At 42.7% G+C, this 27,689-nt stretch overlaps 1 protein-coding gene across 6 annotated transcripts in view; it reads right to left on the bottom strand.

Moving 5' to 3' along the window:
• Gramd1c (GRAM domain containing 1C) overlaps positions 1 to 27,689 on the bottom strand; it is an 85,403-nt gene that overhangs the window by 40,891 nt on the left and 16,823 nt on the right. For 4 of the 6 annotated variants that reach the window (XM_039088482.2, XM_039088485.2, NM_001191826.2 and 1 more), the window contains 4 exons: positions 24,815 to 24,899; positions 15,231 to 15,334; positions 14,602 to 14,697; positions 12,928 to 13,008 (listed from right to left, as the gene is read on the bottom strand). In XM_039088482.2, coding sequence (XP_038944410.1) covers positions 12,928 to 13,008; positions 14,602 to 14,697; positions 15,231 to 15,334; positions 24,815 to 24,899 — 366 coding nt within the window. The remainder of the gene's footprint in view (positions 1 to 12,927; positions 13,009 to 14,601; positions 14,698 to 15,230; positions 15,335 to 24,814; positions 24,900 to 27,689) is intronic. The other 2 variants (XM_039088484.1, XM_063270638.1) reach the window with 1 other exon arrangement.

The raw sequence follows: 27,689 nt of genomic DNA, 5'->3' as shown, positions 1-27,689 counted from the left end.
CTGTCAACAAGATCTTCCATCCATTCCACAGTTCTTTATTAGGAACGAAATGTGTGGCACTGCACTAGGTCCTAGGGGTATAAAAAGAATCTCTGTATTAAGTACTGGGATGGCTTGTAGATGCGTGACCCAGGGAGTGGTCTTGTTGGAGTAGGGGTGTCACTGTGGGAGTGGGCTGAAGACCCTCACCCTAGCTGCCTGAAGTTAGCCTTCCACTAGCAGCCTTCAGATGAAGATGTAGAACTGTCACCTGCACCATGCCTGCCTGGATGTTGCCTTGCTCCTGCTTTGATGATAATGGACTGAACCTGTAAGGCAGCCCCAATTAAATGCTGTCCTTATGGTGTCTGTTCACGGCAGTAAAACCCTAAGACAAGTACTTATATTTGAAGTGATATAGGGCACTCTTAAATAAGATACACATGACCGTGTGCTAAAGGGCTGGTAGACTTCGTGGGATAGGGAAGTGCAAGAGGAGGAGATATTATTGATGACCAGGGTTGCCAGACAAGGTTCCACAGTGGAGATGGGCTTCTGGGTAAGCTGGAGGAAAGATGGATGTGGGGAAGGAAAATTAAAAGAGATAGGAAAGGCAACCAACACATACAGAGGGAATAGATGGATGGAAATAATATTAGTTATGAAGCCAGTAAGTCATCTGTTAGCCCAATTAGAGAAATGTTCAAAGTTAGGAAGTAGAATGTAAAAATATACAATGGAGGTCAAATTAGAAATTCCCTGAATTCAGCTACAGCAAACATCACCTCCTCTCCCCTCCCCCCAGGAGCAGCCGTGTGTCCTTGTTTGACTAGATGACTCCCATTACAGTTCATGGGACCAGGGAGTGTAAAAGGAGAGCATCTGTTCTTGCAACCGCTATATCCCAGTTTGCCAAGCCCAGAGGACCAGACGACCACAGTGAGAGTTGATGACAATTCAGGTGTCATTGTCCACATTTCAAAAGGTCAAAAATATCCGAATACCTTAACTACAGGAGTTCAGCTAAGAAAAACAGGCCTCTTTGCTTCGAGCTAAACATATTAACATAGAGTGGAAATCTTGGGTTGGAGAACCCTAACTGAAAATCACACGTGTAGAAAACAAATTCTGTAATGTTCTCTATTTCCTAGAGCTGTCCTTTTAGTGGATGAAGTCTTATCCAGAGAAAAGGCCCATTAGTGACAGTTAAGGAAACCCCTGTCCTTGGTCCTAAAGGAACTTGCCTTCTGCCCCTAGAGACGCCCGAGTGGATTCTATTTTCATAACAATAATTCATACTACCTACGAATTAACTAAGCTTTCCAGAGACACCATCCTTGGAACCGTTTTCATTTCACAGAAGGATGGTTAGTTAGCTTTACCAAAAGAAGTCAGTTTTTCAGCGCAATCGTGTTAGATTGTTAACGTTTCACAAAAACTTTGTTTGAAATAATAGATGTTTCTGAAGATTAAAAACTAAGGCAAACAAACGACTTGGTGGTGAGCACTCAGCCTCCTAACGGTAAAAGACGTGCAACTGGCGAGCAAAACACTGAGAACAAAATGCCATTTAAGTTAATTAGCAAGATAATTTCAACATACATTTTCATCCATTAGTTAAATGTAAACACATAATTGGTTAATGGAAAACAAAACAAAACTCATTTAATTCACGGTGTCGTAGATTTGCTAATTTGATAAAAATGACGATTTCTGCAAGGTCGTCCAGCTGTCACAGAAAAAAAAAATATTTACAATCACGCTGTTCAAACATGCCAGCCTGGTAGAAGCGACTTTTTCAGTATTTAGCAGCCGATCCTTTAAAAAAAAAGAAAAGAAAGGAAAGGAAAAGAAAAGGACCCACATGTTATATGTGAAAGCCGACCACCTACCTGCAAAGGTGCGGAGAGCGGCTCTGGGTTCAGCCTGCAGATACTTGAGCAAAATAAAGACGGACCAAGCAGTAATCAGATAGGAGTCAAAAGTCAGCAGATCAATTTCTGGCCCAGAAGCTTTGTATCCTAAGTACTCTATAAAGTCTTTATCCACAGGAGAGCTTCAAAGCTTTGATAACAGCCAGGCAAACTCGCTACTTCAATGTCCCACTCTGTTCTGAGGCACTTGGCCGTGTAAAAGCCAGGTTCCAGCTCTGTTTGAAGCTTCAGCTGCCGCTTCCTGGTTCTGAGCACCAGCCCTCTTTCCTAGGGGCCGGTCAGGCTGCGGAGGGAGCCAGAGTCACACCTCACTCTACAGGTTCCTAAGCCACGCCCACTGGACAGGTTCCTAAGCCACGCCCACTGGAAGAGGCTAGGTAAACAATGTTTTATTAAAGGGACGGTTCCTAATTTCTTCTACTATACACACAGATGCAAATGAAAAGATCTTAGGTGTGCTCAATTGATGTAAAATGCCTGCTGAAATATTATTTTAACCCCACATGAAAATTAACTATGTTAAAACTTAAACCACTTCCCCGTGACAACAGTTTTTAATTCGACTCTATCAAGTCGTTAATATCTGTTCTTATTCCACTTCAGCACTGACAGGTATTCTCATCAGACTCCTGTCTTTACAGCTAGCATAGATCCTCCTGAGTACCCTAAATGGAATATTGGGGAGTAGCCAGAAGAGTCAGCTCTTCCGGTAAGGCATTCAGCATGTCTTTCGTCACGCCAAAGTTTAAGGTGACGTCTTCATTACTCGATGATTCTTTCCCTTGAAAATATCTCTGGCTTTAGTTCATTCTGAATGATTTCCTGGCAGAGTTATAACAGATAGGACACAGAGTCTCATCTACCAATTCTAACTTTTCCCAAAGAGAAATGTTTTAAATGAGAAATCAAACTTGCCCTAATTTCTAGCAGTTCTCACTGTTAATTTAGTGAAGTGTACAGACAGGTCTAATGTTGCTTGAAGGACTACTGAGACCAGCTTTTGAGAATACTAACGTCTGATGGCTTCACCAGAGTGACCCTGAAGAATCCCACACCATCCTGTCAACCCGGTGTGGGTAGCACACACCTTTAATCCCAGCATTCAGGAGGCAGAGGCAAACGGATCTCGAAGTCTACATAGGGACATGTGGTGAGTTCTAGGACAGTTAGAGCTACTTAATAAAAAGATCCTATCGAGAGAGAGACAGAGAGAGAGAGAGAGAGAGAGAGAGAGAGACAGAGAGAGAGAGAGAGAGACAGAGAGAGAGAGAGAGACAGAGAGAGAGAGAAAGAAAGAGAGAAAGAGAGAGAGAGGAGGGAGAAGGAAGACAGAATCACTCCTTCCTGGGAAGGAGGCATACTAAAGGCCAGCTTCCACAGTGAAACATTATTATACTACTAGATTCTCATTAGTTGAAACTGTAGGTATAAATATTTCCTCTGCTGACCAATTAACTGAGGGAACGTTTATCTGTAATTGGGGTTCATGTACCTCTTTGACTAACTACAAAAGGCATTTGGGAAAAAAGTTGGACCCTGAAGAAAGCCCAAGTGTCAATGCAGAAGAGGAAGAGGGATGGACGGCAAAAAGGTTAAGGGAAAGAACAGAGTTAAGGGGAAAATCCAGTTTCCTCATGGAGGAAGACGACAAAGGTGCCAAACACTGTCAAAAGGTAAAGCGAGATGAGCATGTGGTCAGCAATGTATGGCGAATGCCAGCATCTAGAGAATGAGGCCACCTGGCACTCAGGTCACGGAGATGAAGTATGTATGCTGTGAGGCTGGAGGAAGGGCATAGTCACGGGGAGCACTGTGTGTCAGGCTGAATCACACGGCCTTTGCACTGTGGAACATAACCTCGTGGGTTCAGGCAGAAAAGGAATGATGCAACAGCCCTGCTCCCAAAAGTCGCCTTTGAAACTCCACCCAACAACCTCAGGACAGATTAGTGTTGGAAAGAACCATCTGGGTGAATGATATGACCTTGACGACAGTAGACACCATTGGCATAGAAGAAACAGGGGTTTGACCTTGGTTCTGGCTTAGATAGCTGGGCTGAAGATAGGTGGAGTGGTTGTCAACCAAAAGGATGATGATGATGGTGATGATGATAATGACAATGATAGGAACAATTTAGAAATACGTTATTTTTGCCCTGCAAGCTATTGTGGAGCAAATATCATTAAAATTGTAATGTTGGTGTCTTTTTCATAAGGCAGATTTAAATTCTGCATTTATTAGATTTAGACCACGGACAGAGTCCAGTAACTGCAGAGCAGCCTCAGCTCTGCCAAGCTCCTGGGCTTGGGTTGAGGCAGGCTGAGCTCAGTGAGACATGCTCACACATTGTGGATGCCCATTTAGCTGGAAATGCCTCGAGCATCACAGGGATGCATTTCCTAGAGATTAGAAAGCTTCCTGCCTGCCGCTCCAGTAGAGTCAAGCGGTCACCAGAAAGTCAATGACGAGTGTGACTGAGCAAAGGAAGGTGGCTTTCAGGAACAACTTGCTGATAGTCCTTCTCTGCCTCACCTTCTTATGTCTGTGCCGATCAAAGTCGGCCTGTGTGCCCTTCTTTTCAACCCTGTGGTCTTGGTCTTTGTCTAAAGAAGCCTCTGGCAGGCTAACACGTCGTTCTTTCTTTATACGCACACAGTGATTTATTCTGTCTGTTGTCTTTAAACTCTCTCCTTTCCCAACACACTGGCAGATAAGACTCTCCCCTACAACCATTCTAGTAGGTGAGTCTCAAAACAGAATCCACAGTGACAAAGCAGAGCTCAAGGACATTTAAACAGCTCCCCTCGACACCTGATGCCCACGTGTAAGAACTTGAACTACCTAATAAGGCTGAAAGTCATACTGTCTACGCCTTAAACTTTTACTTGATTGCAGATTTCTGCTCTGGAGGTACTGGACCTTAAACCTGGTTTTTAGAATGCACCTTTTAGCTTTTTACACTTTGGATGATGTACTATCTGTTTGAACAGGTGTGTGTGTGTGTGTGTGTGCGCAACCGCTGTCCTGGAAAGACAGTACAAAAGAAAGCCTGATTATCTGTGACTTCTACCTATACAATGGTGATCCTAAATCCTATGATGAAATAATGTAAGAATAAATTTCAACTGAGCTTTAACAGCAGAACCTCTGATTGTTAGTCCCCGTGATTACTGACAGCCATGTGTATGTTTACACATATATAGATGCATCTGTCTTATTAATTCAACTACTTAGAAACTATACTTTCTTTATACTTCGTGATTTTTGACATAATTTCCCTGTATAATTAGAAAGCCAAAAACAAGTTAAGCTCCCTCCCTGCTGCCTGTAGATCAGGATGTAAAGTTCTCGGCTCCAGGGCTACGCCTGTCTGCATGCCACCATGCTCCCCACAGTGACAAAAATGGGCTAAGCCTCTGAAACTCTAAGTATAGTCTTCACTATTCATCAAGAAAACTTTGCCACAGGTGGGGACTGCTACAGAAAACCACAACCAATCGAAATGCGGAGTCGTGGAGCTCAGGCCCAGTGGCTACATCTAGAAAACACCCCACACCTAAGGCTTAGGGAACATTGCAGAAGAAGAAGCAGAAAGATTATTAAAGCCAGAGGATCAGAGAACTTGCTGTGAGATTGTGTCTCTTTGTAATATTGTAAACTATACCAGTGAAGTTTCATTAACATGCCTGCCCGAATGTGAGCTAAACCCACAGGACACCGACAAACAAGCCAAACCACCAGGGGAGAGCCCATGACCCCTCCGCCCTACAGAGAACTCAAGCAACTGAGTGAAGCTGGGAGGGGAGAAGCTTGTCCTTAGCAGGGAAGAACACACTGGCTGTGCAGTGACAGCCAACCCTGAAAGCATATATGCAAGTGATACTATAGGGACTCAACAGGTTTTACATGGGACTATGGATGTATATACAAATACATGTATGCATGCAATAACAGTTGATGGGTAATGAAGCCATCAAGGAAGGAGGGTGGAGAGGGTTATATGGGAGGGCGTGGAGAAAGCAAAGGGAAGGGAGAAATGTTGGCATTAAAATGCAACCTCAAAGCTAAACAAGAAAATAGAAACAAATGAATTAAATATATATAAATTAGGGTGACCCCTTAATGGTTCTGAAACAAAATTTGTCTTTTTTTTTTCTTCCTATTTGGCCTTCTCCTTGAAGAAAAATAATTACAGTAAATTATTAATTAGGGATACCTTATATTCAAATGCCAAATCCTTATAATTGTAATAAATTAAGATACTTAGAATGTATTTACTGAGTATCTGATACATGTCACATATAACTTACTACTCAATCTGGCATACTGTAGAGAGCAAGGAGACACAGCTGATATCCTGGCTCTCACGGATATGTAGGGCCTGACAGGGGAGACTATCTGCAGTTACTGGAGATGCACGTCACCGGCTATGTGGTAACGCTGAGCTTTGTCACTGACTACATGGCAGTGATGGAGACAGACATGGCCTTTGTCCTCCAGGTGTTTATAGCCCAAGCAAGGAGAACGAAAACAAAACAACAAATTGTGGTTGCAGCCAGTGTTGTAAAGGGGAAAAGCAAAATGGAAGCAAAGGTGACGGTTACTTCAGGTTCATTAAGAAGACTGGGAACAAGGCGTGGGAAATCAGAGACCGAAAGTCGCAGACCATATTTGAAGACTACTGGACACACAAAAGTAGAACATTTAAGAGAACACATTTTTGAGCCATAGGACCCAGATTGTGAGTCCCTATGTAAACGTTTGAGGCAATAGTTGTTAAGCAAGAGGCAAAAATAGTGGCAAAGTCCCCTTTACCCCCCCACACACACACACACGCACGCACGCACGCACGCACAGTAAAAATAAAGTCACAAAAACAAGCCGGTTGCAGGCACATATTTTAAAAGCCCAACTTTGGTGGTGATATTGTTGAGGCTTGGACAAACTGTCTCTGGGAAGGGCCATATAGTAAATATATGCTTGGTGAGTCATATGGTCTCTGTTGCAAGTGCTCAACTCCGCTGGTGTCATGTGAAAACATAAACAAATGACAATGGCTGCTTTCCAATAAAACTTTATTTATGGGCACTGAACTTAGAATTTCATATGATTGACAAGTATCAAGAAGTGTTATTCTTTTGTGTGGTGTATATATGTGGGTACATGCACGCACACAAGCACATATGACCTCGTGTGCTCTTGTGTGTGTGCTCAAAAGCACACACACACACACACACACACACACACACCTAAAAAAATGTAAAATCAATTAGGCATGGTGGCACATGGAGGCAAAGGCAGGAGGATTACGAATTCAAGGCTAACCTGATCTGCAAAGTGAGCCACTGTCTAAAAAAACCAAACCAGAAACCTGCAGGAGGGAGGATTGGCTGGCTGGCTCCAGTATGGGATGTGGGCCGGTTTGAAGGAGCTGAAGTTGGGGTGGAGAAGAGCCTGGTCTTTTTAAACTATGGTTGCATGGTTCACTACAAAAGCTGGGGAAAGCATTGTCTGCATCACAAGACTGCTGCTGCTGTAAGTCCCGGGAGCTTGGCGCGCTGGTTAGACATGCCAAGCAAGGCTAGTGAGGGCAAAGGCTGTAGAAACTGAAGTGCTGTAAATCACTTCACACACGAGCAGGCTGATGGACAAAGACCAGACACTGAAGACTCCTGTCAGGAGTTAATCCTGGAGGTACACCATCCTTTCATATGTAGTGTAACAGAGGAGTCTTATGGGTTGGAAAACAATAGTTCTATTAAAGACATTTTTTCTTCTTTCTTTCAATGAGAGATCTCATGTGCCCCAGGTTGGTCTAGAATTTGCTACGTAGCTGAGGATGACCATAAACTTCTGATGCTATTTATCAGGATCACGGATTCTCCATATTCTGTATATACTAGACTTGCCCTCTACTACTGAGCTACACTTACAGCTCTACAAATGCTCTTTCAAAGGCAGTAGTATGAGTCTAGCTCTTTCCTTTTTTTTTTTCCTGCAGACTTTGCTGGAAAAATAAATAAAACGAATGCAAAAGCATGCTGTTTAAAACATAATTTGGTCAAATAAAAATGTTTCTATAAACCAGGTGTGTCGGCACAGACCTTTATTTAGTCCTAGCACTCAGAAAGCAGAGATAGCCTGGTCTACGTATCACTGTGTTCTAGAACAGCCAGGCTATGTAGAGAGCCCTGGCCTCACAAAAACAAAACAAACAAAAACCAAATCTTTCTTTCAAATCAATTTGTTTTTAAAGTTTTCTCACTCAAGAAGTAAACAAAATTTGCATATTTATATTTAGCAATGTTTCTTTGTGTTTTAGAGTATTACACAAGATCAACAAGTCGAGAGCCAGATGCGCTGGCACATACCTTTATAAGCACTTGGGAGGCAGAGGTAGGAGGATCTCTGTGAGTTCAGGCCAATGCCACGGTACAGTACTGCAATAAGTCCTTGCCTCAATAAAATGAAAACAGATCTAACTAATGTACCTTTTATCAATAAAAACAACCAAAGACCGAAAGCAAGCCCAAGGTTTTAGTTTGGGTTACTGTGATAATGACCGTGACAAAGTCAACTTGGGGAGAGAAGAGTTGATTTCATTTTATAGCACTCAGGTCAAACACCATCCCTGAGGTCAGTGAGGGTAGAAACTCAACAGAGCATATATATATATATATATGAGACAGAATCTCTCACTGAACCTTGGAGCTCAAAGCAAAGACTGGCTCTGACTAGCAAATGCCAGGGTGCCCCTGTCTCAGCCTCCTTAGCAATGGGATTCTTGGTGTACATTGTACTCCTGTTTTTATCTGGGTGCTAAGAGTCCAAACCTAGGTCCTCAAGCTTGCTCAGCCCGCCCTCTGTCCATTGAGCCATCTCTCCAACCCTATCTCTAGTTTCTATTCTAAGGAACTCCTACAGTCTTTAAGGTTCCAGAGCTGGGAAGATACCACGGTGGTTAAGGGCATTGAACTGCTCTTGCAGAGGAGCTGGATTCAGTTCCCATCACCCACATGGTAGTTCACAGCTACCTGTAACTCCATTTCCAGGGGATCTGGTATCCAATTCTGGCCCCTACAAGTGTCTGCACGTTTGTGGTACACACACATTCGTACAGATTCACATATGTATTCGCATACGTTTTAAGAAATAAACTTGGAGTGGCTAGAGAGATGGCTCAGCAGGTAAGAGCACTGGCTGTTCTTGCAGAGGGCCTTGATATCCAACCCCCGAAGGGTAGCTTACAGCCATCAGTTCCAGGGGATCCATTGCCCTCTTCTAGCCTCCAAGGGCACCAGACATGCATCCGGTACACAGATGTACATGCAGGCACAACACCCATACATTTAAAATAAAATACTTTAAAAGATTCTAATTAAGACAGTTTTATGTAGTATTTAATATACACATCTAAGCATTGTTTCTTGAATCATTACAGAGCAGAAATGGCTATTGTTACTAAATGAGAGTTTACGTGTCTAGTGCTAAGAACAACGTGATCAAGAGGTTTGACAAGTTCAAGTAATATGAAGATGGTGGCTCTCTCCAAACACGTGAACCAAGAATACAGAAGGCATCATATGTGTGTGTGCGCGCGCGCACACACACACACACACACGTACACAATAAATCTTAAGCTTTAAAACTGTGTCTCTCTTTAGTCTTAGTTCCATTTTGGTTTGGGTTTCTTTTTCCTTGCTTTGTTGAGATGTTGTCTTCCTAAATATAACCCAGGCTGGCCCTGAACTCTCAGATCTCCTGCCTTGGCCTCCCAAGCATCATACTCGTAGGCATGCTACTACCTCAGCTCTCCTTTCTCTACATAGATATGGTTAAAGTTTGTTATCTTTAATATTTCCCAAGAAAACTTTTCATTTTATTGATGTCATTTTGCTGTTCTTAATGACTTTCTCTGTCCCAATGATCCTTCTTTCTTTGCTCCTGTTTATACAGAGTTTATTTGCTCTCCTTTTTCTAATTTCATAAAGCCAAAAGGGAGGTCTGTCATGGATTCAAGATCCGCCCTTTTAAAAAATATATAACAAGTGTTTACAGCTATGACTTCTCCTCTAAATGCTGCTTTGTCCTTCTCCGGTGAGAGTTGGTGTTACTTTGTTTTCACTTGGCTCATGAAAGGATTTGTTTTATAATTTCCCTGCTATTTAAGGTTGCAATCTACCGTGTCCAGATAGCTCCTCAGAGCTTGGCACAAAATGTAGGACTCCATTTTCCAACAGGGCCACCTCCTCCTCTTGACTTTTATCTGGGGAGCATGACCCCTACACCCTCTACCTGAGGAAGGTTATGTAGTCCTTGGCAAACTTACAGAGTTCAGTTTCCTCTTTCTCAATAAGAACCTGCCCAGCAAGCATCTGAACTTCGTGGGATGCTTTCCAATGCAAATGATGCATTCCCTGTACATTAAGCTCCAGCCAATGATTTACCCTGAAATCCTTCCCATTCTCCAAGGTTCATTTATAGCACTTGTCCAATCCAGATAAAAGTGTATGCGCACCAGCTGTTTCTCTGAAGATCGTCTGAGAGGGCTGTTCCATTGAATACTGTCCAAGAGAGCTGTACCACTAAAATCCTGAGAGAAGGCCTTCTCCCCACAGCACACACAGCTGCACCAGGATCCTGCAGACCCCACAATTCCCCTTGTGAATTCTTCTTTTACCCAGTGGCTCTTTAGAAACCTTCTACTTAACTTCCACTTTCTAGTGAGCCTCTGATTCCAAATTTCATTCCGCTGTGACCAGAGAATACATTCTTCATCACCTTAATCCTTTTGAATGTACTGAGGCTTGTTTTATAATCTAGGACTGTGGTCTGTTTGGAGAATCACCACATGCCCTTGAGAAAAATGTGTATCTGTTGTTGTTGTTGGACAAAACATTCCATAGGTGTCCTCTGGTCCCGGTTAGTTTGTCATGCTCTTTTCTTTCCTGTTGATCTCTGGATGGTTGTTCCCATCATTGGAAGTGGGGCGCTGAATTCAGCTGTTATTGCTAAATTGTTTCTTTTTCCCTTCGATTCTGTTCCATTTTGTTTTGTGTGCTTTAGGGCTCTGTTACTAGCTGCATACATGCTTACAACTTCCCCATATTAGCTGACTCTTTTATCAGGGCAAGCCTACACTCCTTGTCTATCTGCTTTAGTGTTAAAGTCCACCTGGTGAGATGGTTCTCATCAACGCTGCTCTCTGTTTGCACGTCTTGCTGGCTTCTTTCACTTTCAAGACGTCTGTGCTTTGAAGTTATCCTGTCGCCTCAGGGATAACAGATAGCTGGGTTGTGTGTTTTTTATTCCATCAATCTTCAGGTCTTGGGTGCACGGTTCAACTCATTTATATTTATATGGGGATTTACGCAATATCTGGTAAAAGGTCGTTTGGTTAAGTGTCCTGGCTAGTTTTATGTCAACTTGACACAAGCTAGTGTCATTAGAGGAGGGAGGCACAACTGAGAAAATGCCTCCTCCATAAAGTCTAGCAGTGGAAGCTTGTAGGGAATTTTCTTAATTAGTGATCTATGGGGGTGGGCTCAGCCCACTGTGGGTGGTACCATCCCTAGGCTGGTGGCCCTGGGTTCCATAAAGAAACAGGCTGAGCAGCAACCCCCTCTGTGGCCTTTGTATTAGCTTCTGTCTCTAGGTTCCTGCTCTCCTTAAACTCCTGCCCTGACTTCCTTTGGTGATGAGTCTTGATGGGGAAGCCTAAGCTGAATAAACCCTTTCCTCCCCAACTTGCTTTCGTCATGGTGTTTCATCACAGCAATGGAAACCCTGATTAAGACACTAAGTGTGGGGGTTGGGGATTTAGCTCAGTGGTAGAGCGCTTGCCTGGCAAGCGCAAGGCCCTAGGTTCGGTCCCCAGCTCCAAAAAAAAGAAAAAAGAAAAAAAAGAAAGAAAGAAAAAAGAAAAAAAAGACAGTGTGTTTTGTTTATAAATGTGTGTCCCTTTACATTTCCATTATTAGCTTCTTATATGTGAAATACATATTTTCTAGTTACTCACTTTACTTCCAATAATGTTTCTTTTACTATTTTTCATCTTAGTTTTTAATTTTAGGGATCTTAATTAGCATAGTAACTTAACAATAAGGTTGAAGATATAGCTGAGTGGTACATAGAGGAGGCTCTGGGTTCAATCACCATAACAACAACAATTAAGGGACTGGGGAGATAGATCAGTAGATAAGAATGCTTGCTGGTCAAGTATGAGAACCAAAGACAAAATCCCACATAAAATGCCAGAAATGGCTGCACATACCTCCGGTTCCTGTGGTTGCCAGCCAGCGGCCTAACCAGCCAACTCCTGTATCTGTGAGACCTTATCTCAAAGCAGTGAGATAGAGAATGGCCAAGGACGTGGTCAGACATTCTCCTCAGCCTCCGTATGCAGGTGCGCCTGCGCATGCGTATATGCACGCACCTGCCACAAATCCCTTTAGAACGCTTTAATTCACACTTGTAATTACATTTATTTACCCATCTAGTTGTGTTGTACGAGTGTATGTGCCTGCGTACCGCGATGTGCAAGTGGAAGTAAGAGGTTAGCTTGTGGGTGTCAGTTCCCTCTTTTAACGATTCTCCCACAAATCAAACGGGGATCATCAGGCTTGGTGGCACGTGCCTTTACCCACTGAGACACTTCCCCAGTTCCTGAGTTGTTTTCAATTTTCTTCCTCTCCTTCTTTTCTTTTCTTTTTACAGGTATGTGTGGAGGTGGGGGGTGTTGATGGGGTCTCACAACGTTCTGTAGACCAAGTGGGCCTCGAACTCAGAGATCCACTGCCTCTGCCTCCTGAGTGCCGGGATTAAAAGCATGAACCACCACACCCTGCTCTTCAATTTTTCTTGTTTAGTTTGAAAAAGAACACAAAAATTAACTACAGAGCATTTGCTTTAAATTATTGAACTGTCATCAGAATTGGATCCATGAACATAAGAAAGGGCTCTTTGCAAATCCTAGTGTGCCTTCTTACAGAATGCTTCCGGAATGAGCACTTACCTTATCTAGCAATACATTCTGCCACAACCTAAATATGCTCAGGTAACTTCTGTCTCTGGCACCAAAAGACGTGAAGAAAAACTACAAAGGAAAATAAGGAGACAAGTTGAGTACTGTAAAAACTGAGAGGAAGCGTCTGTGGGGTCCTGCTATGACCAAAGCCGGCCACTCCCAGCTTTCAACAGCTTTCACTTCCCCTTGGCGCTAAAAGGAAAACAAATAATTCTCGCATAATGAAATAGCTTTATAAACTCTGCCCTGTAACAAATAGTATCTTATGTAAACAGTTTTCAAACACAATGCTGTTCGTTTTACTAGGAAAATGGGCTAAAACTAGGCAGCTGTTCATGCTTAGCATAATATTCTCAAATTAATCTAAATAAATTTATAGGCAAAAATGGAAGTTTTTTTTTTATTCTGAACTTTGAGATGTGACGACTATCAATTGAGCCCCGCATAAACTAAAATTACAAGTGGATTTCAGAAACGTCTATATTAATGATGCAAATTTTAAGTTATGCAATTTTTTTAAAGTTTAAAAAAATTCCAAAAATACTGGATCTCTATTAACAGTGCACATAAAACACCCAAGTTAAACTTGGAGGTCTATGATGTTATTATAGAAATGAGAAAATGATAAAATGCTCAATCTATAATTCTGTGTCTCTTTTCAGTCCAGTCTATTACTCTACATTTAGCTACTTATATTAAGTCATATTTAAAGTTGACTTCAATGAGAAAGAGCAGCAAGATGCTTCCTGGAGTGGAACCTCACAGCGGGTTCTCTCATCCACTGGCCTGGTCAGTGGCTTCCAGTCACAAAGTGCTTATCTACAGGAAGGGGAAGGCAAGGCCCATGCTGTTGTGATTAGGAAGCTTCCACACATTGATTTGGGCATTAATGCTTTCACAGACAGACTTTTCAATTCATTAACTGAGACTTCCTGGCAGTGGTGGCATACTTTAATCAGAGGAGGCAGAGGCAGGTGGATCTCTGAGTTAGAAGCTAGCCTGGTGTGCAGAGCCAAGTTCCAGGACTTCCAAGGCTATACGGAGAAACCCTGTCTCAGAAAAAAACAAAGCAAACCAGAAAACAAACAAAAGATATATATCCTTTTTTGTTGTTTTGTTTTTGTGGTTGCTTGTTTTACAAGACAGGGTTTCTCTGTGTATCCCTGTCTGTCCAGGAACCCAACCTACAGACCAGGCTGACCACGAACTCATAGAGATCTGCTTGTCTCTGCCTCCTGAGCACTGAGACTAAAGGCATGTGCCACCATGCCTAACTACATACGGATACATATTCTTTATAGAATATACATCCTAGCCCTCTCTAGACAGTGTTGTGTACACAGCATATAACCTAATGATTACTAATGTCCTTGTATCCTTTGAATTTCTTTATTTTTATTAGCATACAAAGAAATAGATTCAATTGTGACATCATTAAACAAACTATTGTATTTTATGTATTCACCTCCCACTGTCTTTCCTGCCTCTGGCTGTTCTGCTTTCTCCTCTGCGAATAGTAACTATTTAAACATACAAGAACCTGTTATAGAATATCCCTTGTCTCCATGAGGCACTGTGACTTCAAGAACTACCTGCATTTTTGATGCTATGTAAAACACATCTTCCTGTTACTAATGCGGCAAAGCTGGAGAAGAGGCTCACCTTTTCCCCCTCTGTGATGATCTGGATAGCATTTGGGATGAGTCGAGCAGTTTTCTCCTTGGTCATAAAGGTTATATTCTTTAAAGCAATAGAAATCTAAACACGCACACACACAAAAAAATATTTTTTAAAAACTGAAATGCATGTTTTCAGAGACATATACAACCCCAAATACCAAGTGTCAATCTAATCCAGAGTACTGGGCTAAAAGCCCTGCTCTTGGAGTTTACAGGCACATGCTGTGTTCTCTGTGAACATGAAACTCAGCAGTGGGTCAGACATGCTCCCTTCAGTGTGACGCCCATCACTGTGGGGATCTAACATTAGGACTGGGTGTGAAAGACGTGGGAGTTGAGGATCCACATTCGAACCCTCAAGCACAAGCTAGACAGTCTGTCAGGTAACCACGGTTTTGGCAGCCAAGCCCCTTTCAGCCTAACTGCAGTAAGTACAAATGGGGCTTGATGTATTAAAATTAGAAAAATGCATCACACATTTATGTATACATAAACACATTATACTTACATAAACATAGAGGTACAAATATGTATGGTTTTACTTTTGAATCATCTTAAATACATTCCTTTTAAGCTATTTCTATCAAGAAATCAAATGCAAACATAGCTTACTGTGGTTTCCCATCTGAAGATGTTGCTATAGAAACACAGCCAGTTTTCTGAAAGGTACAGCCTCCCCTGAAGCAAGATATCCCTCTGAAGAGCGCAAGCGTAATCTGTAGAGATGAAGATAAGGGAAGGTCATTCACAAAAGTCTGACAACTGAGTAAATCTTATGCTACTTCAGCTGGTGGGATGCCATCCCTGTCTACTCATTCATTCACTTTTTGTTCATTCATTTGTTCATTCATCCACACTCTGTGCCGGCTATTTTGTTGGCACTAGGTTCACCAAAAATATTTCTTACCCTCATGGAACACTGTAAAAGAAAGACAGGTATGATGGTTGACATTGGCAACCTGCTAGAATCTGGAATTGTCCAGGAGACAAGCCTCTGGGCGTTGCTGGGAGGGATTGTTTCAATCAGATTAATTGAGCAAGTGAGACCCACCCTGGATATGGGTGGTACCATTCTATGGGCTGGAATCCCAAACTGTTTAAGATGGAGAAAACTCGCTGCTTCCTGACTATGTGACAAGCCACCTCGAGGGCACAACACTATGACTTCCTCGCCATCGTGGACCGTGAGCCAATGAGCCAAAATGAAGTCATTCTCCTTCAAGTTGCTTTTGTTGGGGGATTTTAGAGCAGCAACAAGAAACGCAACTGCTCCAGTTCGAGAACACAGCTCCCCATGGTAGGGAGGGCACATGGTGGGGGCAGGTTGACCAGTGATGGAGAAGCAGAGAAAGGGGAATCACTGTGCTTAGTTGCTTCCCCCCATTTTCCCTTCTAATTCAGTTACAGGACCCAGCTCGTGAATGGAATGGTGTGACCCACATTCTGATACACCCAGAGGTGTGTCTCCTAGGAGACATAAAATCCAATCAAGTCCACAATGAAGATTAACCATCAACAGATACAAGAACAAGTTAGATGATAACCAAAGTGTAAAAATAGATAACGAGAGCGGTCATACAGCTAAGGGGGACGGTATGGAGACCCATTATCAGGAATGATTTTCCTGAATAAGTAATCTTTAAAAAATAATCCAAAGATCAATAAAGAGTTGACCTAATTATAATAGACAAGTAGTACATGCACAGGGCCCATGATAGAAAAACATACAACACATTTGAGAGCTAAAAGGTTGGTTAGGGTGGTGCACATCTTTGATTCCAGTGCTCAGGAGGCAGAGGCAGAGGCAGACAGATCTCTGTAAGTTTGAGCCTAATCCACATACTGAGCTCACTCCAGGCCAGCCAGGGATATATAAAGAGGCCTTGCCTTTATTGTTAACTTGACACAATCTGAGGTTACCTAGGAGAAGTGTCTCAAAGAGAGACTGTCAAGATTGATTGGCTGTAGGCATGTCTTAGGAGGCTGTCTTGACACTGATTACGGTGGGAAACAGACCACTGCGGGTAACACTGTTCCCTGGGTTTCAATTCTAGCCTGTGTAAGAGAAGAGGGAGAATACCAAGCACATGTCAGCATGTATTCATTCCTCTTGTTCCTGACTACGGATGTGATACCTTAACCAGCTCTCTCTGTGACGGACTGTAGCCTGGCACTGTGAGCTGAAATGACCCTTTCTTCTCTAAGCTGACTTGTCGGGGTATTTTGTTAACTGAAAAGGAAACAAAGACAACCGGTCTAGCTTGCTTTCTGTCATTGCAATAAACACTATGACCCAAAGACCCTTGGAAGGAGAGGAAAGGGTTTATTGAGTTTATACTTCCGCATCACAGTCTGTCATCTTGAGGGAAGTCGTGGCAGGAACTGGAGCAGAAACTACTGAAGAGCACTGTTTCCTGGCTTGTTTGCCATGGCTTACTCAGCTTGCTTTCTTATACAACCCAGGACCAATTGCCTAGGGTTAGAGTCGCACATGGTGGGCCAAGTCCTTACTCATCCATCATGAATCAGGAAAAGGTCCCTGAGGACATGCTCTCAGGACAGCTGATGGGGACATTTCCTCAGTTAAGGGTCTCTTTTCCCAGATGACTCTAGTTTGTGTTAAGTTGCTAAAAACTGACCAGAGCAACTATCGTGCCTCTAAGATTAAGCTCTTGCTTCCTGCCTAGTGCAAACCATAGCTCCCAACTACTGACAGCACAAGGTATGAGGAACTTCTGTGAGGTGACTCTGTCAACCGCTAAATTTTAAAACTGTATAAAGTTTTTTTTTTCATTTTAAAATAAGAGTTGTGGGGCATGGTGGTGCATATCTTTAATCCCAGCTTGGGAGGTGGGTGGATCTCTGAGAGTTGGAGGCCAGCCTGACATAGTAAGTTCCAGGACAGTCAGAGCTAGATAAAGAGATCCTGTTTCAAAACTGCACAAAACAAAACAGTTGACTAAGCCTCAAAACATTCAGCCTTAGTAGTGTTAAATTCTAAGCACTGAGCAAGGCAGTAAACCTTTCACAATGCTTCCTTTTGGGGGGATGAGATACCACTAAATAAAGGTATTAATAAGTAAGCAGATTAGGTGTCCCGTTCACTAATATGTATGTCCCAAGCAGACTGGGTTAAAGGTCGCCTTCAGGGGTCATGAAATTCTTATCTCATGGAAACATTTTATCATCCAATGCGTCCCAGACTTCAGAGATACCTGATTGGCTGATAACAGCGCTAGCCCCTCCCCAAAGTTCTGACTAAATAGGGCGGGGGCACCATTAAGGGGACTGTGTCACGGGCTGTCAGAGGGGGCCTGCCTTGCCAGATCATAGATTGCCCTGCATTATTTTATAATAATTATATTGAAAAAGACAGCACACACCTACAATATTTTAGCAGAAGAGTATTTGATATATGTTGATGGACTTTTCGGTGATTTTAAATTTTGGCTTCCTTAAAATGTGGGCTATCATAATAAATGTAGACCACAGCAAAATTGCTTAAAATTGTAGCAAAGAAAAGTAAATACATATAAAAGATAGCAAAGGCATTATATCACACACAATAGATAGAGGATTTTCTTTTAAAAGAGCAAAATATATGCATTTTTGTGCTCTTAACTTTGCTACTTATAAATGAGTATCTACTATAAAAATAATTGCCATTTTTAGGAGATAATGTTCCACACCTGATCAGTTATAATAACAACCTGATTCACTTAGAATGAAATAAGAAAATAATGTTTACCAAAAAAATCATTGTTACAGACTTTGTAACTTCATAATGGTTTACAAGAATGCTGTACTAAAACTCAAGAAATTAACCAAGAAGGTTAATTTTTCTGTAGGTCAGTTTGACACATCTTGCTTTATTCCATTCTGTAGCAATAATATGATCAATTTTGGTACAATTAAATGGCCCCAATATCTATAAAGATTTATTTTCATAACCACACCAAAAAAAGTAATAGTACAGGGCTGGAGAGATGGCTTAGTCCTTAAGAGCACTGACTGCTCTTCCAGAAGTCCTGAGTTCAATTCCCAGCAACCACATGGTGCCTCACAACCATCTGTAATGAGATCTGATGTCCTCTTCTGGTGTGTCTGAAGACAGCTACAGTGCACTTATATATAATAAATAAATCTTTAGAAAATTCTAGTAAATAAAGCACATTTTAAAAATCCAACAATATTAGGAAATACATGTCTCCAAATATCCACTCTGCAGTAGTGATCATGGAAAGCACTGTGTCGAGGACCTCACTAAGCAGAAAATTATCCCTTAAAAGAACATTTTAAAGATTGCTTTTTTAGATTTAATATTTAAATTTCAAGGGAAAAACTCTCATTTTTTTTGTCTTTTGTTAGCTCTTTACTTGCAATGGCTAAAAGAGTAAATATAAATTGAAAAAGAAAAACAAGAGGAAGAAAAAACCCCTCATGTCCGTGGGCAGAAGGAGAGACCCACATCCCTTGGTTTCTCTCAGAGCATTTTCTTCCAATGACTTAGCAATTCTTCTCCTGCTCCCTTGAAGGTGGTTTGAATCTTTTTTAAATCTAAAGATGCTTCTCCCTTTCGTCATAGCCCAGGGACCAGGAACCTTCTGGGAAGGTAAGAGCCTAGCTTTGCTGGCTAACTGGCTACCTGGTACAAAACTACCTCTGTCACATAGATGTGCGTTTAGATTTGAACCGGCTGGCTGTCGCAGCTATTTTCCCTAATTACTGGGTAAAGTTGAGGTGGATTAAACATGACCCGTGGTGATGTCAACTTGGCTCGTTTCAGGTCTGGTCTTCCCTTCTCTCCCTACCTCCTGCCCACCTCTCTTTATTCCTTCATTTCGACAGGTTCTCATAGAGCCAAGCCAGTTTGGCCTCGAACTCACTGTGTAGCTAAGGATGACTTCGAACCTCTCATCCTCTGGCCTCCACCCCAAGTGCTTTCCTCACCGAAGGCATCCTTAGCACCCAGCTATGTCCTTTCTAAGGAGGCGGTTTCCAGCCTGTTGTAGCTGCAGGGCTGCCAGTTCTTATGCTCTCACCCACACCACACTCGAAGCTTTGTTTTGTTTGTATGCTTTGCTTCGTTAGACGGGGTCTCCCTGCCTACCTCTGATTGGTGATGAACTCATTGTGTATCATAGGCTGCCCTGAAACTTGGCATCCTCTGCCTCCAGATGCTAGATTTGCAGATCTGTATCAACATGGCTGGCTTGCACTCTAGTTTATGTTTAATCAATAACAAATTGCCTTTTTATTATTATTATTAATTCTCCTGCCGTGGTGGAGAGGTCTGCAAGAGGTTTCTGTACTGGATTGCATGTCCTCAACTCAACACTGCCCTGTCTGTACCTCTACCTTGTTCCCTTAGATAACCAGAGCGCTCAGAATGTAAGTTTGGAGCAATAACGTCACAAAACAGAACAGTCTTCCAAATGATCCTTTCAAAGGGGAAAATAAAGTTAAAGGTATGAACACCACTACTTAGGAAACAAAACAGTAGTGCGGAGAACTGGTGCAAGTTGGGAGGGATGGCAGTTAGAAATGCGTTATTCCCCTTATACAAGCTCCTTTAGAGATGGCAAAGACAATGTTCAATCAATTAAATTCAAAACAGTGCCGAGGGTGGGGCCGGAAGGCACATTCGCAGACTGAAAGATTTTAGACAGTTTTAGAAGACAGGAGGCAGATGCCAATGAATAAACCCTCATATTAAATGAGTGAATAAAGAGTAAAACCAATGACTAGAGCCTCAGCTCCAAAATTTATATGCTATTTGCATTTTAATCATCTCCCCCAAGGCTCCCTTTCCCATGCCCTAGCCCCACCCACTCACCACTGAGGGTATTTTTGTGCTCCTAAAGTGTAATCTATCTATAAGTAGAATTACTGGCTCAAGGTTCACTATAGATTTTAATGAAGACTTCTTTGATCAAGATTAGTAAGTAAAAGAGAGAAGGCTCAAATGAGTATTGGGAATAAAGAAAAGGCCAAGCTAATGTGCAGATGCTCGGACATTTTCTAAGATGCCTATGGCCATCCCACTGCAAATGCGCCTGACTTCACAACTAAACAGGGCTGGCGCTAGTTAGCACTTGGACTGGGAAACTGTTTCTAGGGGATAGTTAGAAACAGCTGTAATTTTGCACTTATACCTGAGAAAAATTAACTAACAATCTAAGTATCTACATCTATTGGAGGGGGCTAAGGGCTTTAAAATGTGGTTGTCCAGAGCTTCCAGGGACTAAGCCACTACCTAAAGTCTATACATGGACTGACCCTGGACTCTGTCCTCATAGGTAGCAATGAATAGCCTAGTAAGAGCACCAGTGGAAGGGGAAGCCCTGGGTCCTGCCAAGACTGAACCCCCAGTGAACATGATTGTTGGGGGGAGGGTGGTAATGGGGGGAGGATGGGGAGGGGAACACCCATAGAGAAGGGTAGGGAGAGGGGTTAGGGGGATGTTGGCCCGGAAACCGGGAAAGGGAATAACAATTGAAATGTACATAAGAAATATGCAAGTTAATAAAGATGAAAAAAAATGTGGTTGTCAGTGTTGAACACCAAACAGTGCTTAATTAGCATGTACAAATTTGAGAAAGGTTTTCATTAGGGCAGGACTGCTTTATCCATCTGTATATCAGATGTGAGGTGAAACTCTCCTCAGCCATATAGGTATGGAGAGTAAGAACTGAAGAGACCTTAGCTTTAGGTATGATCCCTGCTGCCTTATCCTCATCCTCTTTCTCCTCGTCGTCACTAATGACCTCTAATTTGCCAAATCCAAATTTCCAGTTCCTGTATTTTCTTTATTTTTTTGTTTTATATACATTGGTGTTTTACCTGCACGTATGTCTGTCTGTATGAGGGTGTCCAGTCTCCTGGAACTGGAAATACAGACAGTTGTGAGCTGCTATGTCAGTGCAGGGAATTGAACTGAGTCCTCTCGAAGATCGGGCAGCCAGTCTCTTAACCACCAATCAATCCACCTCATTGTTTTTGAGACAAGGTCTCTCATTGAACCTGAAGTTCACTGATTTATCTAGGAGAGTTAGCCGTGAGCTTCATTGATTGGCCTGTCTCCTCATCTGCAGGGGTCCCAGGAGAGCATCCCCACACATGGCTTTTATCTGGATTCTAGGATTGATTCAGACCCTTGTGCTTGTTCATCAGACGCTTCCCCAATGAAGCTGTCTCTCCAGCCCCTAAACTTCTGAAAGTTTGGGGAAGACAGTTATGTCACTCCTCCATAACTGTTTAATTATTCAAGCATTTATTCATAGCAATATGGACTCATAGATATTTATTTGATTCTTTGGTTCCTTATCCCAAATCGTTGTTATTTTGTTGCTTAAGCTATTCTAACGTTGAACATCAGGCCCTGTTCCAAGTTGTTGTCTGTTTCTGCTTTCTTAACCCACCGTTGCTACTGTAACCATAACGTGCTCTGTCCTCACTTCTGGAGTTGTTACTGCTCCAGAAGTTTCCTCTGGGAGTGAGGGGCTGTTTTCAGAAGCCAAGACCTGAGCTCTACACATGCTTCTTGATGCCAGAGTCTCAGCAGACAGAGATAGGGAACAGACAGGCAGACTCAGCCCTCCATAGCCATGGCTTCTACCCCCTCAGGCTAAAGACTAAATCACAAAGGCATGTTTAAATGTTTCCTTTTGAAAGAAATGCAGCTGTATTGAATGTGTGCAAGCTGTCTTTCAGGTCACGAGTCTCTAAACATTACATATACATATAACTACCATTTACATCTCATTTACATTGTGTGATCCACTAAGAGTAACCCATGTTCTTGGGTTCCATGAGAATGCTATACTATTTTACATAAGGGCTTGAGTATCCACAGACCTTGGCATCTGAGGGGACTTCCTGGATCCAATCTGAAATAGCAAAGGCCAACCATATATACTGAGCCACTCATGGTTGGAATGGGTTCACTTGTTTATAACACAAATAGTGTCATTGTTACAACTGGGATATCCCAGGATATCCCTGAGACCTTGGTTATTTCTAAATATTTTAAGCAATGAAATTCCTTCATAAAGATGTGGCCAACGAACAGTCATGTAACCACCACCAAAATACCATACAGAACCATTCCAACACCCCGATAATGTTCCCTGTACAGCCATTTTTCATTTATATCAGGTTCTAAAATGTCTACGTTAAACATATTTACTGTGCCAGTCAGGAAAACAGATACAAATATGTAAGTTTTTAAAAACAAACATGCACACTGAAAAAAGTATAAAAGACAAAATATTTGCCAAATTATGCAGATAGAAGAATCAACTCTTTTCTCCCCATTCTCCTGGGTGGCTCTCACGTGTATTTCACTATACAATGAAATTAGTATCTTTTGAAAGGATAAAAATCAGGGCTGGAGAGATGGCTCAGCGGTTAAGAGCACTGACTGCTCTTCCAAAGGTCGTGAGTTCAATTCCCAGCAACCACATGATGGCTCACAACCATCTGTAATGACATCTTTTTAAAAAAAAAGAGAGAAAGGATAAAAATCACCAGGGGGTGGTGATAACACACCTATAATCCTAGAGCTTAGAAGGCAGAGGTTAGGAGGAAAGCTCCAAGTTTGAGGCCAGCTGATCTACATAGAAAGTGGCAGGACAGCAGGGGCCACATAGAAAGACCCTGTCTCAACAAAACAAAAACATAAGAACCAACAGGATACATTTTAGAACTGTTTCTGTGGAAAGCCTTCTGTTTTAAGTGGGAGGCTAGCAAGAACATTTGAAACACGTGCAATTACAATTACAAGAGGCTGTAATTGTTTTAACAATTAACACTTAGCCTTCCACCACAACAAAAAGACAACTGGCTCTCCTTTCCCTCCCAATCCTCCTGTACCCACCACCACTTTCCCCACAGTTTCGTACTTGAAATTTTTATTATAAAAATATATTGCTTCTGCTGGGTGTGGTGACATACGTCTATAATCACAGCATTGGGAGGTTGAGACAGGAGGATCACGAGCCCACGGTTATCTCCAGATAGAATGAGTTCAAGGCCAACCTGGATACATAAGACCTGATTTCATTTCCCAGAAGCCATATCAAAATCTGGATGTGGGGCCTGGAGCAATAGCTTAGTGGTTAAGAGCACTGGCTGCTCTTCCAGAGAACGCAGGTTCGAGCTCCAGCATCCACACGGTGGCTCACGACCACCTGCAACTTCAGTCTTAAAGGATCTGACGCCCTCTTCTGGCCTTAGAAGGCACTGCATAAACATACATCACAATAAACTTGCAGGCAAAACAACTATATACAGAAAAATAATTAAATAAAATTAAATTTAAAAAAATGTAAAGCTGAGCATGGTAGTGTACTTGGAATCTCAGCCCTGTGGAAGAATACAGGAGGGATGTAGCCAGTGGGGAAGCTTCAGGTTCAATGAGAGACCCAGTCTCAAAACATAAGGTGAGCTGATTTGGAAGGTATTCAGCAATGACCCCTGGCCTCCACACACATGCACTCCTACATGCTTACATGTACATGCCTGTACATGTGTGTACAAAAACAGATACGCAATAAAGCATTTTTGTTACAAAAGTGACTAAGTTTGTTACCGGAAAGCCTAGCACATATAAAAATTCTGCATGAACCAGAACACGAACAATGACTTAGACCTAAATTTATTCCTAGAACCTTCTTATTAAATTGATCTATTAGTGCACTTGTTGAAGAGTGTATTTTTTTTTTAAAGATTTATTTACTTTATCTATATGAGTATACTGTAGCTATCTTTAGATGCACCAGAAGAGGGCATCAGATCCCATTACAGATGGTTGTGAGTCACCATGTGGTTGCTGGGAATTGAACTCAGGATCTCTGGAAAAGCAGTCAGTGCTCTTAACTGCTGAGCCATCGCTCCAGCCCCTAAGAATGTATTTTTCTCAGAAAAGCTACCTACGATGACTATCGAATCTAAATGTTCCTTTCAGCGCCTTATGTAGAGAGGCAGGAAGAAACCAGGAGCACACACTTCTTCTTAGTACGGAATATCTCATAGGTCAGAAATCGCTGTTCCCCTGGTTACATGTGGCTTAAGCTCGTCTAACTATAAAATGGGACCCTGTTTTCCTTACGAAGCAGTCCCTGTCTAGCATGAAGACCTAAGCTCTCTCTCCATGCTGTCTTCTGTCCCGTCATGTCTGTTTGTCGGCTGAGTACCTGCTATCAGCTTTTCGGAGTCGGGCAGGTGTGTGAACTGCTGCCTGTATTCCTCGTTCCTGTCTTTGTAGGTGGAGCTCGAGATCTGAAACAGAAAGACGAGGTTTCTGTTTACTTACACTTGTAACCGCTTAGAAAGCATCTATGAAATGAAACTTGAAAGTCACATCCTTTCTGTCAATATTATGTCCTTATAGGAAAGAGCCATGAACATTTCAGAAGCCATTTGTGTGCCGCTTCTGTGAGCACGGGGTGCGCTGTGGAAGCTAGGAGCTGTGTTGACAAAGGAGGCTGGGCTGGTGGAGAGAAAGCAGAAAAGCTGTGTTTAGTAGTAAAGGGGGGGAAGTCCTAAAGTCATCTGGGCAGTCTGAAAGCATGGGCCCACCTGGAGCAAGCCAAGCAGCAGACTAGCAAGGACTTTGGCAGATGGATCTCCAAGGAAGGGACGCCATGTGGGCTTGACACCATCCATGTGCTCCTACCAAACAAAGCTGAAGACACGGGAGCGGCCAGGAGACAGACTAAACTACTTCCATGTTTCTGCCTGGACCCTCAAGAGGGGAGAGTGTGAGGGGCGGGGTCAAAGGAGAAGAGCACGTTAGCTAATGTACATAAATCTGTCGGAGAGCCCTTCTGGGTCTTTGTGTTTGATATTTAGCAATCACTTGTCAATAATATAGAGGGTGACTCCTCAAAAGTCAGCCTTAAGGAGAAAAGAAAAGCAATGATAAATCCAGCAGAGATATCCGTTCCCATGTGTTACAGGACGGACCCAGATTTACTCTAAGCAAGTTCCTAAGCAAACAAACAAAATCAAGCAGGTGGGGAGAGCGGAGATCAAGGCCTGGAAAGTATGGCGGCACAGCGGCAAGGCTTACAAAAGTGGCATATGGAGAAAGCGCTCTGCAAAGAGGAAGGCTGGAATTCCCAGCAAACCCAGATGAGCCCATGCCAGGTGCAGAGCATGGGAAAACCACCCATGGCTCAAAGTAGTAACAAGTCTCACCCTGGGTGTCAGGTTAAGACAGTAATGCACATTAAGACATGCACCCTGTCAAGTTCTACAGAGAACGACACCTGACAGACAAATTGTGCACAGAGAAGACCAGATCCGTTGGGAAACAGCAAAGCCGGCCCTAGCTTGCCTCCGTTGCAAGTTAGCTCATCTTTCTGAATAAGTTCTCTCGTTTTGCTTGCTACTGTCTAACTGTCTCTGGTGAATTCTTTGTAGTGGGATGCAGGAACCTGAAACCCTGCCGGAGATAACCTCTAATCCACAGAATCACTAGCACACAAACCATTCGAATCATCCAAAAAAAAAAAAAATAGGTAATAAAAACAATCCTTGGTGGACCTCAGGCAATGGATTTAAGAGCCTGAGACATCAAAGAATTTATCCCCCAAATGTTCAAAGAAGAAAAGGAAACCATACTTGGTGAACTTAAGGGCCTACGAGATGATGGGTCCCGGCTGTCCTAGCTTCGACTGTCAACTTGACAGCTCAGAGCCATCTGAGACAAAAGCCTCGATGGAGGAATTGCCTCGGTCGGATTGGCCTGTGGGCCTGTCTGTGAGGGACTGGCTTGATTATTAATTTATGCAGGAGGGCCCAGCCCACCGTGGGCGGCACCGTTCTCAGGCAGTTGGTCCTGTGGCGTGGAAGAAAGTGGGCAAGACAGCAAACTGTCCTCTTTCATGGTTGCTGCTTTGACTTCCTACAGGAGTTCCTGGGCTGACTGCCCTTGATGATATATTGTTACCCGGAAGAAGAAGCCAAGTAAAGCCTTTCCGCCCTAAGCTGACTCTGTTCGTGCTATTTGTCAAAGCAACAGAACACTTGAACAGGGGGCAAAGGTATTTGCTTCCCAGCTTGATGATTTGACTCAATATCCGAACCCCAAATTGGTGGAAGGAGAGAACAGACCCTGCCTGGGCCTACACACACACACACACACACACACACACACACACACACACTCACACTCACACACTCACACTCACATACTTACACACACATACATACACACACTCACACTCACACACACATACTCACACACACATTCATACACACACTCCCACTCACACACACACTCCCACTCCCACACACTCCCACACACACACAGACACACACACATACTCACACACACATACATACACACACAGACACACACACATACTCACACACATACATACACACACACTCACACACACACTCACACTCACACACACACTCCCACTCACACACACTCCCACACACACACACACACAGACACACACACATACTCACACACACATACATACACACACAGACACACACACATACTCTCACACATACATACACACACACTCACACACACACTCACACACACACTCACACTCACACACACACTCACACACACATACACACACAGACACACACACATACATACACACACTCACACACACACTCACACTCACACACACTCACACTCACACTCACACACACACTCACACACACAGACACACACACAGACACATACACACACATACACACACACACACACACACTGACACACACACATGTACACACACGAACAGTAACCCTGGCCTACACACATGAACACACACAGACACAAACCACAAAGACACACACACACACACACACACACACAAACAGGTAACCCTGGCCTATACACACTCACACACACAAACACACACATTCTTGCACACATACTTGTCTATACCTTAAAATATTTTGAATAAAAATTAAAATAATTGCCTAAAATATTTAACACAGAGATAAATAGAGTAAGGAAACAAAAATAACAAGAAACAGGAGCAATAGACAATAAATGTCTGTCTGTCAGTCTGTGTATTCATGCAATCAGACTACACA

The sequence above is a fragment of the Rattus norvegicus genome, chromosome 11 (assembly GCF_036323735.1).
Source record: "Rattus norvegicus strain BN/NHsdMcwi chromosome 11, GRCr8, whole genome shotgun sequence".
Lineage (NCBI taxonomy): Eukaryota > Metazoa > Chordata > Mammalia > Rodentia > Muridae > Rattus > Rattus norvegicus.
This window is presented reverse-complemented; position numbering and strand designations above follow the sequence as displayed.